The following is a 21,910-nucleotide window of genomic DNA, read 5'->3' on the forward strand; positions in this document are numbered from 1 at the left end:
CGTGCACAGACAGTTAGTTAATGGAAACCCTGTAAATCGGTTTTAAGTGCACCCAGGACGGAGTGGGAGGAAGGTGTAGATGGTGATGATGAGGGATGGGGCTAGGATGGGGTGGGGTCGGTCACACATTCTTGCAGTTTTGAAAATGAGAGTCGCTACTCTCCCTCCCATTGTTCTTAATTTAGAAAAATAAATTCATTAAAGGAAATCGCACGCACAGGGGAAACCCGAGCTCCCCAGCCCGCCCCAAGCGGAGGAGTGCGCGGCTTCCCTTGGCAGTGAACCCGGCTGCGGCTGTCCCCCTCCCCGCTTCCTCCCCCTCCCTCTCTGCACCCCCTCCCCCGCTCCCCGGCGGGGCACTGCTACTACCGCGAACGCCACCTCACGCCGAAGGAATGCTCGAAGTATGCACACGTTCCCAAAAGTAGACCTCCTTCACCGCCGGAGGAACATACATCACCCCGTGGCAGCCGTCCACCTTCCCAGGCGTTTCGTAACCGAGTAAACTGAGAGCTGGGAACAGCCCTCTATTAAGTAGCCCGCGGCGCGGAGCCTCTTCCCACTCGACGAAGGCGAGCCGCCCCAGACGCGTCCGTGCGCCGGCAGCTGCGGTCCCCTTGCCGTCTCCGCCCGTTCAGTCGCTCCAGCCGCTCTTGCCGGGATCCTCCTCCTTCTCCTCCTCCTTCCAGGTGTCCCTGACGCTACCCAACTCTCGGCAGCCGCCAGGTGCTCCCGGAGCGCTTCGCCAGTTGTCCGGGCGTGGTGGGGTCGCCGCGAGCGCAATCTTCCACGGCGTCGGAAAGCCGCCGCTGCCGCTGCCTGTACCTGGATCCCAGCCGTCTCAGGTCGGTTCGGCTTCCAGCCCTTTTCTCTGGCCCCATCCCTCCCAACGATAACGAGGGAAACTTGCTTCTAGCCTGCTGCTTGCTCCGCCCTAAGCCATTAAGGATCCCGGGCGAGGACCGTTTGGACTTGTAAGTGTGGAGATGTGCCTGAGATTTGCCAGGTATATTTGGGTTTTGTGATTCATTTGTATCTTTGAGAGAGGAAGAATTGTAGCTTTTCTTAAGAGCGGATGCAGGCGGCGGTGTGTGCGTCCAGTACCCTGATCAGTGTTTCTCTTTGTAGAGCAATTTAATCTATAGGTGCTGTCGATTTCAACGAAGGTGCGCCCGGTGTTGTGGCCACCGGTCCCTCATTGTCTCGCGCCTGCAGTTTTGCCGGGGTGCCGTCGTGCAGCCCGGGCGCAGGGAAGGTATTTTGGTGACGCATGGTGTGGAATTCTTTGGAGGGCCGGCTGAGTGCTCTGCAGCTCGTCGGTCGTGGCTGCGCGGGTGTGTGTGGCATCTTGAGACAGATTCCTGGTCGAGTGTTCTGGCTCGTTCCTCTGCTTTTCAAAGCGTCCGAGATGGCGGGTTAGTCTAGTTCTAGGGAACTCAGCGTTGGCCGGATTTCCCGAGCCTCTGGAGAAAGCTCCCTCTCCCGACTTCTTCCCGAGTGCATTGGTGGAGGCCCTACGCAGGGTCAGTGGAACCTCTTAGGTAGTTTCCATCCCAAATCCTAGAGACTGTAGGGATCAGAGAGTGTGGGCGCCGGGTTCATTTACGGATCGGAGACCGGGAGCCAGGGAACAGAAAAGGTACTTCAGATCCAGCATCCTCAGGACCTCAGGTGACCATTTGGGGCTTTCCAGGAACCCCTGCCCCCCACCTCAACCGGGACCATCTAAAGTGTGCTGGTACGCTGGGAGTGGGAGGGGGCAAGAAAGGAAATGAGCGCTAAACTCGCCCTTGGCCAACTATTGTCAAGGTAGCGGTGGGTAGATGACAAGCAGAGGTTCTAGAGGGACCTCCGCGGGATGGGAGGGGGGAGGTTTTATTTCCATTTTAAACTTTAAGTTAAGGAACTGGCCTCTTCCACCGGGGTTGGGAGGGGGCAAATAGGCAGAAGGAGACGTATCCCTTAAGACTCCCCCCTCTACCCCCCTTCGCCCCCCAAATGACTCATTTTCATTCATGAGGGTGAAGTGAGGGAATCCTTGCTGCCACGTAGGGACGGCAGCTTTCAGACATTTATGTCTGAGAATGCTCAATGAAGTGTTGCTAAGCATTCAGGTAAATGTTTTGGCTAAAAGGAGAGAAAGCTAAAAAAAAAAAAAAAGGAAAAGGAAAAGAAAAAGACATATGGACGAATGCCTGGCTGGTTGGATGAACTGACTGTATGTTCAGATAGATACTCGGCCGCAATGTGATTCATTCTTGCCACTAAAAAAGGAAGCCGATAGGTGGCGCTCTAGACCCAGACAAAAGTGCCTCCACTGCTCTCTTCTTCTTCTTTTTTTTTTTTTTGGTGGAGACTAGCGGTTTTAAAAAATATCTGCACACAGCTTTTCGGTGGGTAGATTGTCAGCCTTTAACTTTTCGCGAGCACGACTGCCAACTGAGTTGGAAATTATTATAGCAAAGTAAAGGCCAGATGATGGGAACAATAGGCCAGTTTCACTTCTTGCTTTTCACTGATGTAGAAGAGGGTTAGAAATGTCAAACAGTTGTTAATTAGGGAGAAAGAAATTGCTAGAGCCTTTGGATCTCCAGAGCAGTGCCAACATCTTAATTTTGGCTTCATAAAACAAGTGCTCCGGGCAAATTTGGCATGCCTGCTTAGCAGACATTTAAAATGCAATTTACACTCAGGCCGAGGAAAGCTGCCCTAATACATTGTGCCAATTATTTGGAAAGACCTGGTTGGAGCTTGTCAGGTTCTTTGCTCAGAGAGGGCTCGACCTTTGGCTCATTTTTGGATTCCCGAGCATGAGGCCTAGTTTGTTGCCCTTACAATAATTTATGTATCCAGAGTCAACTCTCTTTTTATGTTTTACCTCTGGCAGCTTCCCAGTTCAGTTCATTGCTAGCAGCTTTTGTCTCTGGATTGGACCTTAGAATGTTTTAGAAGATTCCCTTCTACCCTCATGGGTTAAGCACCTACTGTGTGCTGGGGACCACAAAAGATGAATAAGACCCTTTGTCTTTAAGGAATTAATAATCTAGTTATTAAGTCAGGAAAAATCAGAATAGGACATATTCTTCTCTGGAGAACACATACCTGTAATCTTCTGGGATAAATGAACAGTTAAATGAAAAGATTAATTATTACTGAGAATTTTTATAAAAAATATCTTTGGGAAACAGGAGTGTTTTGTCTCTTCTATTGCATGTCCCTTATTTATTATGTATTTTAGAATTGTTTTCCCCTAATTTTGGGTGAAGGATTTATTAGACGTGAAGACAACACAGCTAGTAGGGGATCTTTCATATTTCTGTATAATCCATTTCAGAACTAAAGAGCTGCATATTTGTAGGCAGAACAAAATGAAGAAAAAAGAGAGTAAAAGAGGTTTATTACACTTTTCCAAATTACCCTGAGACCACTAAAGTACAGTTACCTAAAGAGTTCAGCAGCTAGGAAAAAGTGGCGGGCCAAATAAAATCCCCAGCTGGAAGAGACATTTGGTTGAGTCAGGGATAAAATGACCTCTGAATTAGCCATCACCCAGGCAGGGTGAAGTCATGTGGGGTCTGGTAAGGCTTTCACCCTGGATGCTCAGCAGGACCCACCTCCAGGAAACAGGACCCTCTTTAAACGTGAACTCCCTCATAGTGCCATGATTAAACTGCTCTAGATGAACTTGACTTCCACCGCTCCACAATAAGCCCATTCATTACACGCTGGTGGTTATCAAGGCCCATCTGGTTGGGTCCTGGCCCAGGACCAGGCTCCAGTTCTAACCTGGTTCTAGGCCTGCCCAGACCCGGTTCTGATGCAGTGACTGCTTCCTCCCTCAGATCCCTTCATGTGGCTGTGAGCTCCGAGGCCCAGGCCAAGCATGAAGACCAGGCTTCCCCCAGCGCTCGCCATCCTGGGTGCCGCCCTGCTCCTGTCTTCCACTGAGGCAGAAGGTAAAAGACTCTTCCTTCACCCTCCCCCAGGGACAATGCAGAATTATAGAAAAAAAAAAAAAAAAAAAAAAAAAGAACAAGTGAATCTTCCTTCTGTAGCTTGTTCTGTTTCCCCGCACCTTCTCTTTTTCTCCAGGGGTTTCTCTCCTCCAGAGAAACTCCCTCTTCTACTGAGGTTTGTCCATTTCTCAGCTCTCAAGTGCAGCTCTTTCGTATTCTGCCTAATCCATTCCGTACAGTGCTGTGTGGTCTCCTTGCGCTTGTCTCTGCGGTGTGCTGTCCACACTGCCCCCTGCACTGCGGCCTTCCAAGAGGACCAGCTGTCCGTCGGTGAGGGGGCGACGGCTGCTCCCATGTCTACAGACAGGATGCCTCCAGGTGCTACCCAGGAGCCCTGGTGCGAGGATGGGCTCCCCCGACCGAGTAGCTGGTAACCACCAGGCTTGGGCCGCGACCTTGGTGACGGCACAAAATAAAAGACTCCAACCGCGCCGGCTCTGTGCGTCTGTGTGTTTTGTGGGCGTCGGCATCTCAGTCGGAGTGTCGAATGGTGCAGACAAGTGAGGTAGCAGCCAGACCCCCAGGGGATGGGTGGCAAGTAGAGATCCTGGACCCGGATTGTGTTCGCGTGGCGCAGGGTTGTTGCTTGTTTGGTTCGCGGGGCTCGGAGGCTCGTGGCCCCGGCCCAGCAGAAAGGTTGGGTCTGGGCCAAAGTTCCCAATCCAGGAAGCCAGCGGGCGCCAGGCCAGCTGGGCACCACCTCCCTCTCCCTCTTGCTTCCAGCATCAGACCCGCGCATGGAGTTGGTCAGGGGCTGGGAGATGGGTAGCCTTGACCCCAAGGTCTGCAAAATGGCTCTGATGACCTCGCCCTCTGGAAGACGAAGGGCTTCTGATAGATTCTCCACCTCACTTCTTTTTCTTGTGTGCACTTGACGCCTTCATTTCTCACTATTTGCTAAAGAAGCCATTTCTATATATTAACCCAGTGAGGGCTTCTGTATGCCCTAAATTATCATGGGAAACCTGACAAACTAGGTTTGTTTTTTTTTGTTTTTTGTCCTGTAAGGTGAATGGAGTAATACCATAAAAGACAAATTAATATTTTTCTTCTTTTTCAATAAAGAAATGCCCCTGATGGAGTTAAGGGAAAAAGAAATACTCTGCATGGGCCAGTTGTGGAAGTTCAGGGTGAACTCTGCTTCTGTAGAGTTGTAAAGCTATTTCATGGCAACACTGAGATTTTCAAAACTTTCTATTGTGTTTGATTTTCTACTTCAAGATTGCAGGTACAAAAAAATGAAGATTAGGAAAAGCAGAGTCTCTAAAATGTATGGTATGTTTAGAAAAGTGACAGAAACTTGCTGGCTCGTTTTAGCTGATGAATATTTTGTGAATGGAGGGGCTTTTCAGAGTGGCCTCTGTGAAATCATGTTCAGATGAGGTTGCCTTTAATGTTCCTCTCTGTTTCATTGTTAGGAAGGAAGTTTATTTGAGGAACTCTGGGAGCCCTACTAAAGATATTTTTAGATAATTCACTGAAGTGGCCTAGTTATTGCTCATTAAGAAAATAGTTATTTGAAAATCAGAAAGATTTGAGAATCTTAGGAAAATAATTAGATTGGAAATGATGTAAGTGGAAAATAATCAATTCTGAATTGGATAATGGCTGGTTAGCAAAGCACAGTTCAAAAGAACATTTTATTATCTTTTACTGATTATTTTTACATTTCTCACATTTTGTCTTTTTAATTTGTATTTATTTCCACATGGTACAGCTCTTTCTTAAGCTGTGTCTTTTCTTGTCTCTCATCCCCTTACATAAGCATTTAATAATTTTAATAGGATTCTTTTTGTTTTCTTTATTTTCTAGTTTGGAATTGTTAAATAGAAATATATTGAGAGCCACAAATGCAAGCCACATGTATAACTTACAATTTTCTGGTTGTCACATTAAAAAAGGAGAAAGAAACAAGAGATACTAATTTTTATAATATATTTAACACTAGAGGCCCAGTGCACGAAATTTGTCCCTAGGCCTGGCCTGCAATCAGGGCTATCTTCTCCAGCTGCCTACAGCTGGCCCAGCCCCCCACCGCCACCCACCACTGGTTCCCCCTTCACCATTGGGTGATTGGAGCCTGCCGGCCAGGGAAAAGGACCAAGAGGTGGTCAGTGCGCCTCATAGTGGCTGGTCCAGAGGTCGTTCTGGTCATTCTGCCATTGGAGTCAATTTGCATATTACCCTTTTATTATATAGGATAACTTTATGTATCCTAATAATATCACATTATCATTTCAACATATAATCAATATAGAAATTATTAGTAAAATATTTTACATTTTTTGTACTTAGTCTTTGAAGTTGAGTGTGTATTTTAAGCTTACAGTGCATTTCATTTTGGACTGGCCACGTTTCAAGTGCTTGAGAACCACATGTGGCTGGTGGCTCCTGTTCTGGACAGCACAGCTTCTGTGCTAATGACCAACTAATGGTCCTAGGAGCCTGTGAAAGGCTAACAAAATTTGTGGCCAAAACCTTTCTGGGGACAATGGGCTAGAACAGAATTTCTTTGAAATATTACTGTTGGGGACATTTCAAAATTTTAACTTGCACCCCTGTTTCCTGCTATGCCATTTTAATTTTAGTTTAAAGTAGCCATAGTTACTTTACTTTCCCTTTTGCAAGTCATACTTATATTTTTATATTTCTACTGTTTTCCAATCAATTTATACTTACTTAATTTTTTATATGTTGAAAGCCCAATACTTTTTAATAATTATTTAAAAGATTTGACATTCACTTTTTGCATTTCTCCTTTTTTATAAGTGGAATAACCTTTATATTGTTCTCCTTCTACCTACTTATACAAGGAACTTTATTTCTCATAATACAGTAGTTAATCCTATAAAAATAAGGGTGAAAGTGATTTTTTTGCCTTTACTGTTTGTAATTTTTAGATACAGCATAGACTTTATTAACCTTGTCACTTGGCCAGTACTTTGCATGATCTAGAATTATCCTATATAATAAAAGGCTAATATGCAAATTGTCCCCTCAACTGGGAGTTTGACTGGGAGTTCGACCAGGAGTTTTACCAGGGGGTGGGGCCGGCCTGCCAACTGTCTGTGGCCCCTCCCCCCTCCCCTGGCTGGTCCTTCCAACCCGTGCATGAATTCGTGCGCCAGGCCTCTAGTAATATATAATGAACAATTTGATATTACCAATTCATTAGTGAGTTGAGGCCATAAGCTTTAATTATCTTGTGTTTAGATTAAGAGGCTAATTAATATATATTTATATAATTCTGTGTCAAACTTGTATCAGAAATTTCAAACTAGAGGAGAACTCATAGATCATCTATTCTAATTTTCTCCTCTACCACATGAAAAAATGAGGACACGGAGGCTGAATAATTCAGTCAATTAACATAGTTAATTAGGACGACAAGACCCAGGTTTTCTAGTCCCGATTTAGCACTAGTTTGCCCACACCGTGCTTCTTTCTTGTTCAAAAATTGGTCAACCTAGCTAGTTTAATGAGGGAACACATTACATAATGTGCACAAAGGATTCATTACTTGTCTGAAACATTAACTTTTCAAGTGGTTATTTTAGAAACATAAATGAAATTAACAACTATATCATGACAAAATTATTAAATTTGTACTAACTTTGGATGGAAAACTTAAATGAAAGCCTATTGAATATAGTAAAATCATTCTTTGCACATTTCTAAAGTTCTCTGTCATTATAGCACTTTAGCATCATTTCAGTGTTATTATCACAAAGATTAGATTAAAATTCTTACTAGTTTATCAATATTATTATTTGTAGTGTTTTCTGAGTTTTTCTTTATATTCAACACATTTTATATACTTGCCAAAACTTAGGCTATTCCACTCTTACCTGTCCATCTTCTCATTCATCCATCCATCCACCTCTGGTAAATTTTTGGATGTTTCTTCCTTTTAGGTGCCATAATTAAAAACATTATTTAAAAAAATTATATATCAAGACAGACATTTTAGTTTTAAAATTGCTTGACCAAGTGTGTAAAGAATTTGGAGATATATGAGTATCATATATTTATTATTGAATAGGCATCAAATAATGGTTTTTATAAAATAGAGAAATATATGTATATATTAATAGTTAACTATGCTTAAATATTGTTTTTTAAAGTTAATCTTTTACTCAAATATTTCTTATTCTTTACATTTAACTCAGTATGGAAGAAAATTGTATGTGCTGAGTCAGATCATGGGATCAAAGTTTTGCTGCTCATTAGCTGTGTTAACCCCTCAATTTCACTGACTGATCTATGAAACTGGGATAATAAGGGCCACCATGCTGGGTTGTTATGAGAAGAAAAAGAGACAATTATAAAGTGTTTCAAGGAACACAGGTGCTGCTTGTGACAATACAAGGGCAGTTGTGAATTATTTTTATGTAAAAGAAAATATTTTTAAAAATGAATGAAAATACATTTTGCATTGATTTAAGTTGTTACCTTTTTTACAAAAAGAAAAAGAAAAAAAGAAAACAAATAAAAAAATGTATACATAACATGACAATCCTGAAAGGTTTTATATGTGAAAAAAGTGGCAAGAGGAAAAGTGGGGTGGGCTGTCTTTGTACACATGCTGGTTGGCCAGTCTTTCTTACTTTTGATTCCTAAGTACCACATCTGAGTTTCTATGAACACCTTAAATTCCTCTGAAATGTTAAAGACTTTTCCCAACAGTCAATTTTTCAGTTTTTCTGGAATCCTGGTCATTTGGAAATCAACAAGGTGGGCCGCTGCTGCCCTTCAGCAGTTTTAACCTAATGTCTGCCGCTTCAGGTCAATTTCCCTACAAGGTTGGTGGTACTGTTTTTCCATGTACTGATTTTTTTTAAAGCATGCTCAGGCCAGTTGTGTCTGCCTTTGCATTAAATTTGTCCTGAGCCATTGCTACTGGAACAATATTTTATAATGATATTCTTAATAGCTATTGTCCTATTAACATTTGTTGCATGCTTGTTATACTAAGTGATGATGGCAGCTGAACCTCACAATACGGTAATGGAGAGCAGAATGCTGGATAATTAAACTATGCATGTAGATTAATAGTCTAATCTCACTGCCTGTGTATGGATAGTAAGAAAATAACATTCGTTCCATTACTAGTGTATCCAATAAAAACAAAAAGCCATCTCCTACAGTTGTAAGCAGCAGTTTATTAAAGCAAACGTTTGCTTACTTTATCTTATTTCCATTAAAACGTATTAATATTACATAAATTGCTAACCCCAGTTAAATTCTATGACTCATGTCTCAAAGCTACTGCTGTATTTCAATTGACCTCTGTGAAAACCTACAAAGAGATTTTAATCTCTCAAAAATTCTGACTCACAGGAATATGTTCAGACTTAAATACTTTAACAAGAGTATGGCTGAAAGTCTTCTTACTTTGTGAATCTGCTTCAAGAGTAATAGTTTGTAATGCATTGACCATGCACTGACAGTGAGTCAGTACAATGCTGCATGATGAGGCATGAACATTGCAGAGAGAATATCATTATAAAATATTTCTGAAACGTCTTTGTGTAATGACTATTGTACATGGAGGCTTTTGTTTATTGTGGGAAACTAAAAACCAGTCAACATTTCATTGACACATGCATGATGCTGTACAGTTTTGTATGTAAACTGTTTCTTTCTGTACTTTTCGGTTATTCCTTTCATTGACTTCTCCAAGTTTTTATGCACAGTCATGTCTCCAGATTGCTGATCCTTCTTCACTGTTTTCTTTAAGTTCTGTAAATAAATGTCCGTAAATATACATTGATGTTGTCTTTTCATAATTAACCATTGTTTTGTAGAGGGCCATACTGGCATTTTAATTTAAAATGCCATTTCTAGTATGGAGTACGCCTGCTGCAAAGGAAAAGAACAGTGTTGGTTTACACCTTGGAAACATACAGCAAATTGGTGTAAACGGGCAGAATATTCCTTTTATAAACATCTATTTATCACTCTTTATCTATTTATACATTATTAACATCTCATTACTATCTAAATATTTGTTTGTATGAATATACATTAAATGTATATTTCCTTGTGAAACGTAACAGTGCTAAATTTCCCATTATTCCATCTTTTCATTAAAATATAGTTTCATCTCTGCCACAGATTGAGATGTGTCAAACAAAAATTAATAGCAAGACTTGGATGCAGAGAATGAACCAAAAATATCATTGATTCTTTTCCACATTATGGAAAAAAAGTATTGTGTCAATGTTCTAAATGAAGTTCTATGGTTGTAAGCAGGTCGTGATATGGCATGCTTATTCAAATTGCACTCAGCATGTATTGAAATTCTTTTAATTGTTATGTGAATTGTTTGCATATGTGGTTATTATATGTGATCTCATTGTACTTGTATGTACTTGTATCCAAATATGTTTCTAGTATGCTTGATTTTGCTGGCCATTCTTGGATGACCTAGCAACTCAAGAATCAAAAGTGTTTTGTGCTGTCTTCTGTAATATGTATACTCTCTGATGTTTTGTCATATCTTGTCAGCTTTTAATTTTATTCTTATCCAACAAGATATATTTTATATTTGTTGGAAACAAATTTATGCAAAGACAATTTAGTAAGCTTTGCTCAACACAATTCTTATTAATTAAATTGACCATTTTCTGAAATTGGAAAATGTAACTGATAGGCACTCTCTCTTTTGCAGTTGACCCACCTTCAGACTTGAATTTTAAAATAATAGATGAAAATACTGTTCATATGTCATGGGAAAGACCAGCTGATCCAATTGTGGGTTATAGAATAACAGTGGATCCTACAACAGGTAAGTTTTATTGTTAGGAACATTAAAGATAATATAATGCAGTCTTTTCCCCTCTTTTCATTTTATTATGAAGAATCTGAGATTTAGAAAACCTGATAGATTTAGCCAATGTCACCAAGTATTTGGTGGGCTCAGTCTAGTACTCACTGTTATATTTTTATAGTGTTGAGCTTCATTAACATGGTTTGCTGTGCTAAGCTGTTGTTATTAAAAGTGGACTTTGTTTTTTAAACTGATCAGAATATTGCTGGTCATCTTTGATTTTATAAAATAGTTTTTACTTCTTAACATTCTTCTTGAATTAGTTAATATTCAACATGTAAAGTATCAAGTGATAGAGTGAGTTGCTATACCTTACCCCATGTCCTACACACTTCAGTACTCAGGGAATTTTATTATTCTGGGATAATGGTGAGCTACTATGACAAAAGATAAGAATTTACTTTGTGTGGATTCTATAGATCCCAGGCTAAGTGTCTAAAAAAAAAAAAATGGCTTTGTTTCTCAAGAGTTATATTTAGTGTTCATGATGTTGCCCAAGTGTGGGGAACCAATCTCTGCTGATTAACTTTTAGTTCTAACATTGAATGGGAAAAAATCACTATTTTCACTAACACCGTCCAAGTGATAGGATCAAGTCTTGATAGACTTGATAGACTGACATTAGAGATGGATGATGTCAACATAACTTATCATCTGTGTTTATTTATGGCTTTAAAAAATACCAATTATTTTTTTGCCGAAACCGGTTTGGCTCAGTGGATAGAGCGTCGGCCTGCGGACTTGAAAGGTCCCAGGTTCGATTCCGGTCAAGGGCATGTACCTTGGTTGCGGGCACATCCCCAGTAGGAGGTGTGCAGGAGGCAGCTGATCGATGTTTCTCTCTCATCGATGTTTCTAGCTCTCTATCCCTCTCCTCTCTCTTCCTCTCTGTAAAATATCATTAAAATATATTTAAAAAAATAAATCAAAAATACCAATTATTTTAAATGCTGATTTAACAGGGAATTGGGAAACTGTTTTTTAATATGATCTGAGAACTTAAAAAAGAGGTCAAGAATTTACTTTTTCTTTGAATCCTTTCTCCCCACATATATTTGTAGTCAACTAATTCATTCATTCCAAAACAGAAAAGCAGTTGAAAAGGCATCCATTCTGTTTCCAGATGTTGTAAATCACTGACTCCTAAATTCCCCAAGCTGGTACTAGGACCACCCAACATAGCAGAGCCCTGGTGTCTTCCTGTTCCATGAGGGCCCTAGTTGGTTCTGCAATGTTCTACAGAAAACCAAGAGCACTTTTCAGAGTTCTGTTACATCTGTTACCTTTTTTGATTATGTTTTGATGAAATTTTAAGATAATTTAAAAATCTTAATGGGCACTTAGCCCTTTGGAACTACTGTATTTCCTGATTGATTTGAAATTTAACATAATCTAGAAAGAAGTATAAAAATTGTTAATATGTAAATAAACACTATGCATACTGTGCCTTGAAGCGTTTGCTATCTAGTGAATTCAGAGGAGTGGTTGTTACCCATTAAGGTATGCACCCTTTTGAGTATGGAGGATGCATTGCCTCCACACTAATTGTCTCCCAGTAGAGGTTAATTTTAGCCTGTGGGGTTTGTTTTCCAGGAGCCGATTTTCATTCCCCCCCCCCTTTTTTTTGCTTTCTCTGCTCTCCTCCAATGCATACTTTAATATTAAATTATTTCCTACTTTATATCTCATTTATAAAAAATTTTGTTATCTATCGTTAGTCTTCCAAAATAATAAGAGATTTTTGGTTTGCTGTTCTGGAATATCTTTAATCTAGAGGACTTTTTAAGTCCTCAAACGAATATTGGATATGCTTGTAACAAGTCTATTTATTGAGTTCCTAGAATTCAAAGTTTTGATTTTGAAGAACAGTAAAACATAATGTTTGGGTGTTCTGAAAAATAATATATATTGAATTTTTCAGATTTTCTGTATATCTGAGGATTACATTATATTGTATTATATGTAAAAATGTTTTGTTGCATTCATATATTCCTTTCTATATTTCCAGATGGGCCAACTAAAGAATTTACCCTTGCAGCTGATACCACTGAAACTTTATTATCAGATCTAATACCTGAAATAGAGTATGTGGTGACAATCACTTCATATGATGAAGTAGAAGAAAGTGTACCAGTTATAGGTCAACTAACAAGTAAGCGCACATATAAAGTACTTTTATTCTTTTAATATTTTTGCAGAAGGTTTCTCCCACTTTCACATTTAATCTGTTACCATGAAGAGTTAATTTATATCATTATTAACTATTCTTCCTAGAATAGTCATTTTTATGATCCTAGTTATTAGTGGATACGAATAACTCATTCTTGATTTATAAGCTTGGTCTCTGGAATCATTAGGAATGTTATGAATGAAAACTATTAAAAACATTAAAGTTTGCCAACCAACAAAGTTAATGTCTTTTTGAAATATATCTAATACTCAATAAAAATGAGTTAGTTGCACGGAAATACTTATTTGGCTGTATTCTACGACCAGCTAGGCATGGACCATTCATTTGAAAGACAATGGTGAAAGACAATATATGTATTTTACTTTTAGGAAGTATTTGTATGGGTTCAAATAATAATCAGGCTTTTGACTCAGTTCAAACAGGTGGTCCTACGAAGCCAGGGGAGAAGAAACCTGGAAAAACTGAGATACAAAGTAAGTATTTCTCTTAATATTTTTGCTTGGATTTGTAGAAGTCATAAATGTAATATGAAGGAGATGTCTCAATTGTATACATAGTCTGATCTTATTTTTATATTATTTTCTATAAGCTTTATCTAGAACTATAGGCAATAAAATAGTAATATATGACTAAGTAGTTATAATATCTATGTTTTGACTTTCTAGCCAAATTTTCACTTTATTTATTAAATACTAGAGGACATTTGTGCACTGGGCGGGGGGGGGGGGGGGAGGGGAGGGTCCTTCAGCCCGGCCTGCACCCTCTTGCAGTCCTGGACCCCTTGAGGGATGTCTGCCTGCTGGCTTAGGCCCAATCCCTCTCGCAGTCTGGGGCTCTCACAGTCTGGGACCCCTTGCTCCTTACTGCCTGCCTGCGAGGCAGGAAAGGCTCTTGCCACCGCCGCTGCGCTCACTAGTGGTGAGTCGGCTGAGTGGTGCTCCCCCTGTGGGAGCACACTGACCACCGGGGGCAGCTCCTGCATTGAGCGTCTGCCTGGTGGTCAGTGTGCATCATAACGACCTACCAGTTGTTCCTACATTCAGTCAATTTGCATATTAGCCTCTTATTATATAGGATTCTTTTTACTGGGGGTGTTTTGAATTTGTGTATGTCCAAATTTTCCTGAAGGATTTTGGCAGTAAGTGAGAAACAAACCTCATCACTGGACTAAACTCATTATCTCAAAGATAAACGGATAGAAATAGGTGGCAGCTTAGGGTTATATGAGAAATATAAGGCTGGAACAGAAGAGAGATGCCCTCATAGTGTTTTAAGCAATTCCATTGCCATGAAAATGTATTTCCAGGTCTGTGTATATGTTATGCTCATGTCCAGGGTACTTACATGACTTTAGTTGATGGCAGTTGTAGCCTTTACAGAATCTCTGTAAGATATAACTGATAAGTTGGAACATTTGTAATAAAATGAAAGCAATTTTATTTAGTCTAGGTTTTGCCTCCTTTTGTTTTATACTGCTTTGTCTGACTTGTGGAATGGACCCTTAGGGGTCTTTTGGACTTCTAATTTTGCTACCTTGTAAAAGTTGAACTTATGTCCCAGGAGACAATAAAAAAGATTACGAACACAAAGTCTCCTTTATTTGGAATTTTTTGTTCTAGATCACTGTTCATTATTCTTTCTGATGTCTAATAAACTGAAATGAAGTATGTAATGACAATGCTAATATTTCCCCTGAACCATCATATTTATTTTAGATCAAAGCATTCTGCCAAATATTGACTTTTCAATAGACTTAAATTGGCTCATTAAATAGTGTGCAAAAATTATTTGGGCATGCAGCTTGTATTTTCTTCCTCTTCCAAGGCAAATCCTTATTTTAATCATCCATCAGCCCTAGCTGGTTTTGCTCAGTGGATAGAGCATTGGCCTGTGGACTGAAGGCTCCCAGGTTCGATTATGGTCAAGGGCACATGCCTAGGTTGGCTCGATCCCCAGTAGGGGGTGTGCCGGAGGCAGCCTATCAATGATTCTCTCTCATCATTGATATTTCTATATATCTCTCCCTCTCCCTTCCTCTCTGGAATTAATTATATATATATATTTTAAAAAGTGACTATAAGAACAAAAACATCTTCAAAAAATTCACCCAGTGCCGAAACCGGTTTGGCTCAGTGGATAGAGCGTCAGCCTGCGGACTGAAAGGTCCCAGGTTCGATTCCGGTCAAGGGCATGTACCTTGGTTGCAGGCACGTCCCCAGTGGGGGGTGTGCAGGAGGCAGCTGATCGATGTTTCTCTCTCATCGATGTTTCTAACTCTCTGTCCCTCTCCCTTCCTATCTGTAAAAAATCAATAAAATATATTAAAAAAAAAAATTCACCCAGTGTTGCTTTGTGAATACAGGTTTTCATGAAAACCAACCTGTTCCTCATGACCACAGAGAGTTGTAAAAGCATTTTAGTAATTTAAAGATACCACGTGCATTTTTGCTTTTGAATTATAATTCTTCCCTGTCTTTGTTTAGTAAAAGTAGATTTTAGTTATCGAATTCAAATACATTGATAATTAGGACAACAAGATATTATAGCTATCTTGCATCATATTTATGCTTGTTTTTACTCCTGTTAGAGTTATGAACACTCCAGACAAACCCACTGCAAACTTCAGACAATTATATTGTAAAATGCAGGAGAATGTTAAAAGATTTGCTCATTTCTTCAACTCAACTGCATTTGCTTGAATGGTACAGCAATTGTTTTGTATTCATTTATTGCTAAATACCAAGGAGTAAAAACACTTTGCTTACATTTCTTTTTTAAATCTCCCAGATGAATACAGGGAGATATAATTTTTACTTGGAGAAAAGAGAAGTGAGGACATAGTCTATAAAAATAGATAGGTTTATAGCATAAATACTAGAGTCACATGCCCTTGGAGAGTAGGTCATCTATATGTTTATCTGTTCTTGCATTTCTTATTTAGCAATTTAAAGACATATAGTTCCATAAATGCGTGAAGGCACTGAAAATGCTTCTATGTGTGCTAATAAAATTTTATATTCTCTTGTGCATGTCAGTTGTGGGTGAAGACCATGTGAATATGTCCTAATGAACAAAATGATTTGAGGAGCCAACATTTTGGCAAAAGTGAGTTTGTACTTCTTTTATGATGGATAGATTTAATAACACATCACTTAAAAATATCTCAAATGTGTTTCAGAATGCTCTGTCAGTGCCTGGACTGATTTAGTGTTCCTCGTGGATGGCTCATGGAGTGTGGGAAGAAATAATTTCAAGTACATTTTAGACTTTATTGCTGCTCTCGTGTCTGCTTTTGACATTGGGGAAGAGAAGACAAGGGTTGGAGTCATTCAGTACAGCTCTGATACCAGGACCGAATTTAACTTAAACCAGTACTACCAAAGGGATGAGCTTCTTGCCGCAATTAAAAAAATCCCATACAAAGGTGGCAACACAATGACAGGTATGTTTTCCAAATGTTGTTATTGTTGAAAATAAATGAAAGACCTGTTTGGGAAAGAAATGAAGCATTGCACGATTATCATGTGTTAAATAATTTTTAAATCAATCACATTGTTTTTGACTTGCGCAAAATTGTATAGTGCAGGGTGAGTAAATATAGTATTGTCTTTCATTTCAGGGGATGCCATTGATTATCTAATTAAAAATACTTTCACGGAATCTGCTGGAGCAAGAGTTGGCTTTCCTAAAGTGGCAATTATTATTACGGATGGCAAATCCCAGGATGAAGTGGAAGTTCCAGCCAGAGAGCTTCGCAGTATCGGGGTGGAAGTTTTCTCTTTGGGTAGGCCAAGTTTGGTTATTTTCATTTTGGAACTTTTCAATACTTAACGCTTAGGAAGATGAAGGCTTGAGTCCTCAGGGAAGGATGCTGTAAAAATGTTATTGTATTTTATAATGTAATATCAAGCCACATAATTTTTGAGTAAAACTTTGGCTTGTCTATTTCTCTCTCACCCCACTCCCTTAACATATGCATCAAGTGAGGTGGTATTCATGCTTTTTGACAGACCACTACTTTTTCAAAGAATGCTGAGCCAATGATCCTAATAAAGATCCTCCTTGTATTATCATTAAGTGTTTTTTATGTTTCCTGTATTATGTAATCCTTAAAGAATTTAGAGGGTTCCATCCAGCTCATTCAGGACTCTGGAAGAAAAAAGTATTATCTTTGCAGATGGCAGGGACAAATGATGGCATGATTGGGATAAGGGCCCAGTCTGTTTTGCTAAGCATTCGTTTTCATCTTTGGCTGGCCACTGGATGTGAAATTATAAAATGTCTTTGTCATTTGAACAGTTGCACATTCGTTATGAAGCAAAGCTATCCTGGTTTATGACTGAATAAGAATTTAAAAATGCCTTTACTTGTGCAAGACTGAGAAAACACAGATCTTCCCCAATTCAGCACATTTCCCTTTTCACCATATCCCTTTTATGTTGTTTTTAAGGCATTAAAGCTGCAGATGCAAAAGAACTCAAACAAATTGCCTCCACACCTTCACTAAACCATGTTTTCAACGTGGCCAACTTTGATGCAATTGTGGATATTCAGAATGAGATCATCTCCCAGGTGTGCTCAGGTGTTGATGAGCAACTTGGTGAATTGATTAGTGGAGAAGAAGGTGAGTGGACTGCTGAGTGTTCTATGTGTTAGCCTTTTTCATTATTTGATAGCATTTATAGCTTTACAGTATCAAGGAGGAGACACATTTACTCAACCATATCCTCCAGTGATTCTCCAACTGTGTACTCCACTTGTATTGTATTTTAGTACTCAACTTGTTGATATCATTTGCACTGTTTTTTCCCCTCAGTGGAACATTAAGTGATAAAATATTTCTAGCATTGTAAAGTTCTTAAAATTATTGTTAGCCCAGTCGGTGTGGCTACTAGTAAGTGACTGAGTGTCGACCTCTGAACCAGGAGGTCACAGTTTGATTCCCAGTCAGGGTACATGCCCAGGTTGCAGGCTCAATCACCAGTGTGGGGTGTGCAGGAGGAAGATGATCAATGATTCTCTTTCATCAGTGATGTTTCTATCTCTCCCTCTCCCTTCTTCTCTGAAATCAATAAAAATATAGTATAGATATTTTTAGATGTTTGACTTGCTCTTTTTCTTTAATACCATTTTGTACATGTTGAGTGTACATAATTATGCTATTCAGGTACTTGCTTTAATTACCTCATACTCTGATTTAAACATTGACAGTCTGGGGAGACATTAATTTTAGCATTCTGCAACTTAGACTAATAGCAACACTGTTTCTATTAAATGGTGAAGGAAATGGGTTTTCCTTCATCATACTTTGCATCATGTTTTCAAAGCTTTAAGAATATTTCAAAATCAGTCAATTTGATCCTTCCATATCTGGAAAATTTTCCCATTTTTATAAGCTATTGCTTCTGAATATATAGGAGAAAGAGAAGACATTTCATAACCATCCTTTTGGGCATTAAAAAGTCACAAGTTCCATGATCTCATCTTTGCCTGAGAATTGACAAGTGATTAAAGATAAATTCTAAATAGCTACATCTTCAATTACATAAACTCTTTAATCTCCAAACTCCAAGTATTTTGGCAGTGTTCATTGGCCCTAATTCTGTTTCAGAATTCCTTCTCATTACTTCATAGGTTCCGAATCTTTTTCTTTGCTTTAACTGCCTAAATGTGACTTTTTTGATCGATATTAGTACAAAATCCATCCTCCACCCCACTTTTCTCTAGTTAACCTCTCTTTACTCAATCTGTTAAGCATTCTAATTCCTCTCCATCTTCACTGGCATGCATGTACTAAGGGAAGGCCAAACTTTTGCTCTGTCACTGTTTGAACCCCCGCCCCCCCCCCCCCCCTTATGGGTGCAGGCCATGTGGCAGGTGTTATTCATGGCCTTCTCGCTCTTGATGAAATTTGCCTGAGATTTCTGTTCCCTGTACTATCTCTGAATCACTCAAAAGATTTGGCCAGACTTCCAGCTGGCACATCCATTGCTTCCCTCCCACCATTTCTTATTTCTTTAGGCATCATTTAAATACTACATCTGATTGCCTTTTTGAGGAGATGATGAGTAAAATTTGTGCTTGTTTTATCATCTACTTCTTGCAGCTGACGTACAAATTAAAACTATATCTTCTGGGAAACTGATTCCATTGACAAATGTAAAAACTTGAAGATTTTCTCTAAAATATCTTCAAGTATTTTATGTTTTCTATTAAGTACACGACTATGTTCTCAATTGAGTAAGGATAGAAATTCTTTAGATTTCAATATTTGTCAGCATGCATGTTGTAAACCATTGTTTCACCTCTCATTGGTGGCATTATGAACATCATTGAACTATTTTTCTTACCTTGAAATAAGTGGGAATAAAACTGTTTAAAATAAAAAGCCTGTCATTTTGGATTTGCTGAGTTTATCTTTCTTGGCATACTATAAGGTGTGTTTTTTTTTTTAAAGATTATGTTTTTATTTTCATAGTATAATTAAAAGGGAAAACCTTTCTAAAGACTTGAGTAAGAAGTCATTGATTCAACAAATATTTATCAAGTACCTACTCTGATATCTGAGAATAAAGGCAATGAGTAAAATACCAAAACAAAAATGGAAATCTTGGTCCCAGAGAAGAATTAGATATCAGATGTCCTATCATTAATTTCTTCCAAGGACTTTGTTTTTTCCGCTGTGCTTCTCAGCTTCCTGAAAAAAATCTGGCACTGAGTCTCTTTCGGTTTGCTGGGTACAGGTGGACGTGGAACAAGGTTGGCCAACTCTTCCTGATACATTCATGATTAATTGGAAGAAGGGAAATTAAAGGTCCAAACCTAAAGACCTTAATCAATAGGGTTGCATACCGCTATTTTAAATCACTTTTGCTTGTTACTTTTTAGTTATTGAACCTCCCTCAAATTTGGTTGCCACGGAAGTTTCATCAAAATACATTAAGCTAAGTTGGACTCCATCTCTAAGCCCAGTGACTGGCTATAAAGTCCTCCTTATACCAATGACCACTGGCAGCCGACAGCATGCTCTGAGTGTGGGGCCTCAGACGACCACACTCAGTGTTCGTGACCTCTCAGCAGACACAGAATACCAGATCAGTGTTTCAGCCATGAAGGGTCTGACATCTAGTGAACCTGTTTCAATAATGGAGAAGACTCAGCCAATGAAAGTTCAAGTGGGTGAGTTAACAGGTGGATCACTGGGTTTGGAATATGTGAAGGTCCATTTGATAGTATGTCTTACTGATTCAGATTTAAAACTAAACAACATAGTTTCAGATTTAGTTTTAAACAACATATTTGCAATAGTTTTCTTTGAAAGAAGCATGCTTACTAAGAAAACAAGATAGCTATATTTTAATGATTAATTCATACTTGTTGAACCTTATTTCTTTCTTTTTACAGAATGCTCACGTGGTGTGGATATAAAAGCCGATATTGTGTTTTTGGTTGATGGTTCCTATAGCATCGGGATTGCCAACTTTGTTAAAGTTAGAGCCTTTTTGGAAGTTCTCATAAAAAGTTTTGAGATTTCACCAAATAGGGTACAGATAAGCCTTGTCCAGTACAGCCGGGATCCTCATACTGAGTTTACTTTGGAAAAATTCACCAAAGTTGAAGATATAATTGAAGCAATAAACACCTTCCCCTACAGAGGAGGATCTACAAACACTGGGAAAGCAATGACTTACGTCAGAGAGAAGATATTTGTGCCTAGCAAGGGTTCAAGAAGCAACGTACCAAAGGTCATGATTCTTATCACTGATGGCAAATCTTCAGATGCTTTCAGAGATCCTGCTATAAAACTAAGGAATTCAGACGTTGAAATCTTTGCAGTTGGTGTGAAAGATGCCGTCCGCTCAGAATTGGAAGCTATTGCCTCTCCTCCTGCTGAGACCCATGTGTTCACAGTAGAAGATTTTGATGCTTTTCAGAGGATATCTTTTGAACTCACACAGTCCATCTGCCTTAGAATTGAGCAAGAGTTGGCAGCTATAAAGAAAAAAGGTTAGTAGTCTTTGTAGATTAAAAGTTATCTCTTTGTGCACAAAGAATTTTTGGTTTTAAAATTGTGGATAATATGCTTCTTCAATTCTTTTTATAGACAGGAAAAAGTAACTTTCCTATGTTATTGAAAACTGTCAAAGTTAGTTTATTTAACTCTGAGATATGACTTTCTCCTAGACATTTTTGCTTTATAGAGTCATGAGATGTTTCTGATCTTAGCGTCTACTGTGTGGTGGATGCTGAGTTATGTCCTTTGAATCAAGGGCAACTAGAACATAGTCCTGGATCTTTAAATTATTTCATGCATTCCCTTTCCTGGACCATTTTTGTGCATCATTCCTTACATCCAGACTTCCCTATCTTTCTTTTTTTTTCATTTGTTCAAATTCCCCCCTTTCCCCCCCCTGCAGCATTGTTACTCATCTTATCTCTTTCATTGAGCCTTCCTTAATTGTTCTAGTGCTATAGCATTACTTTCAGTCATTTGACATTCATACGTACTGCTTTTTTTAAAATTAATTTCTTTATTGATTAAGGTATCACATATTTGTCCTCATCCCCCCATTCCCATTCCAAACCCCTCCCCACGCATGCCCCCACCCCCCTTGTTGTCGGTGACCACTGGTTAGGCTTATATGCATGCATACAAGTCCTTTGGTTGATCTCTCCCTGCTTTGTTTTGTTGATAACCTCACACTCTCTTGGCTTTCCAACGTCTTTGTATGTCCCCTGAGGACAGGCTGTGTGCCTTAAACACTGTCTCTTTCTAGGTTTTAGTTTAACAAATATTATTTTGTTAGAAAAAATGTTCTTTATTATTACTTTGAAATAAACTGTTTACCACCAAAGGTTAATATATGATTG

The 21,910-nt window shown here is 39.1% G+C and overlaps 1 protein-coding gene across 1 annotated transcript in view; it reads left to right on the plus strand.

Moving 5' to 3' along the window:
• Positions 1-753: 753 nt before the first annotated feature.
• COL12A1 (collagen type XII alpha 1 chain) overlaps positions 754-21,910 on the plus strand; it is a 111,920-nt gene continuing 90,763 nt past the window's right edge. Inside the window, exons 1-10 of the mRNA XM_080665369.1 lie at positions 754-845; positions 3,843-3,956; positions 10,690-10,806; positions 12,857-13,000; positions 13,453-13,512; positions 16,218-16,481; positions 16,659-16,823; positions 17,490-17,663; positions 19,928-20,218; positions 20,444-21,046. Coding sequence (XP_080521495.1) covers positions 3,884-3,956; positions 10,690-10,806; positions 12,857-13,000; positions 13,453-13,512; positions 16,218-16,481; positions 16,659-16,823; positions 17,490-17,663; positions 19,928-20,218; positions 20,444-21,046 — 1,891 coding nt within the window. The 5' untranslated portion in view covers positions 754-845; positions 3,843-3,883. The remainder of the gene's footprint in view (positions 846-3,842; positions 3,957-10,689; positions 10,807-12,856; positions 13,001-13,452; positions 13,513-16,217; positions 16,482-16,658; positions 16,824-17,489; positions 17,664-19,927; positions 20,219-20,443; positions 21,047-21,910) is intronic.

The sequence above is a fragment of the Plecotus auritus genome (assembly GCF_963455305.1).
Source record: "Plecotus auritus genome assembly, chromosome: 4".
NCBI classification, from domain to species: Eukaryota; Metazoa; Chordata; class Mammalia; order Chiroptera; family Vespertilionidae; genus Plecotus; species Plecotus auritus.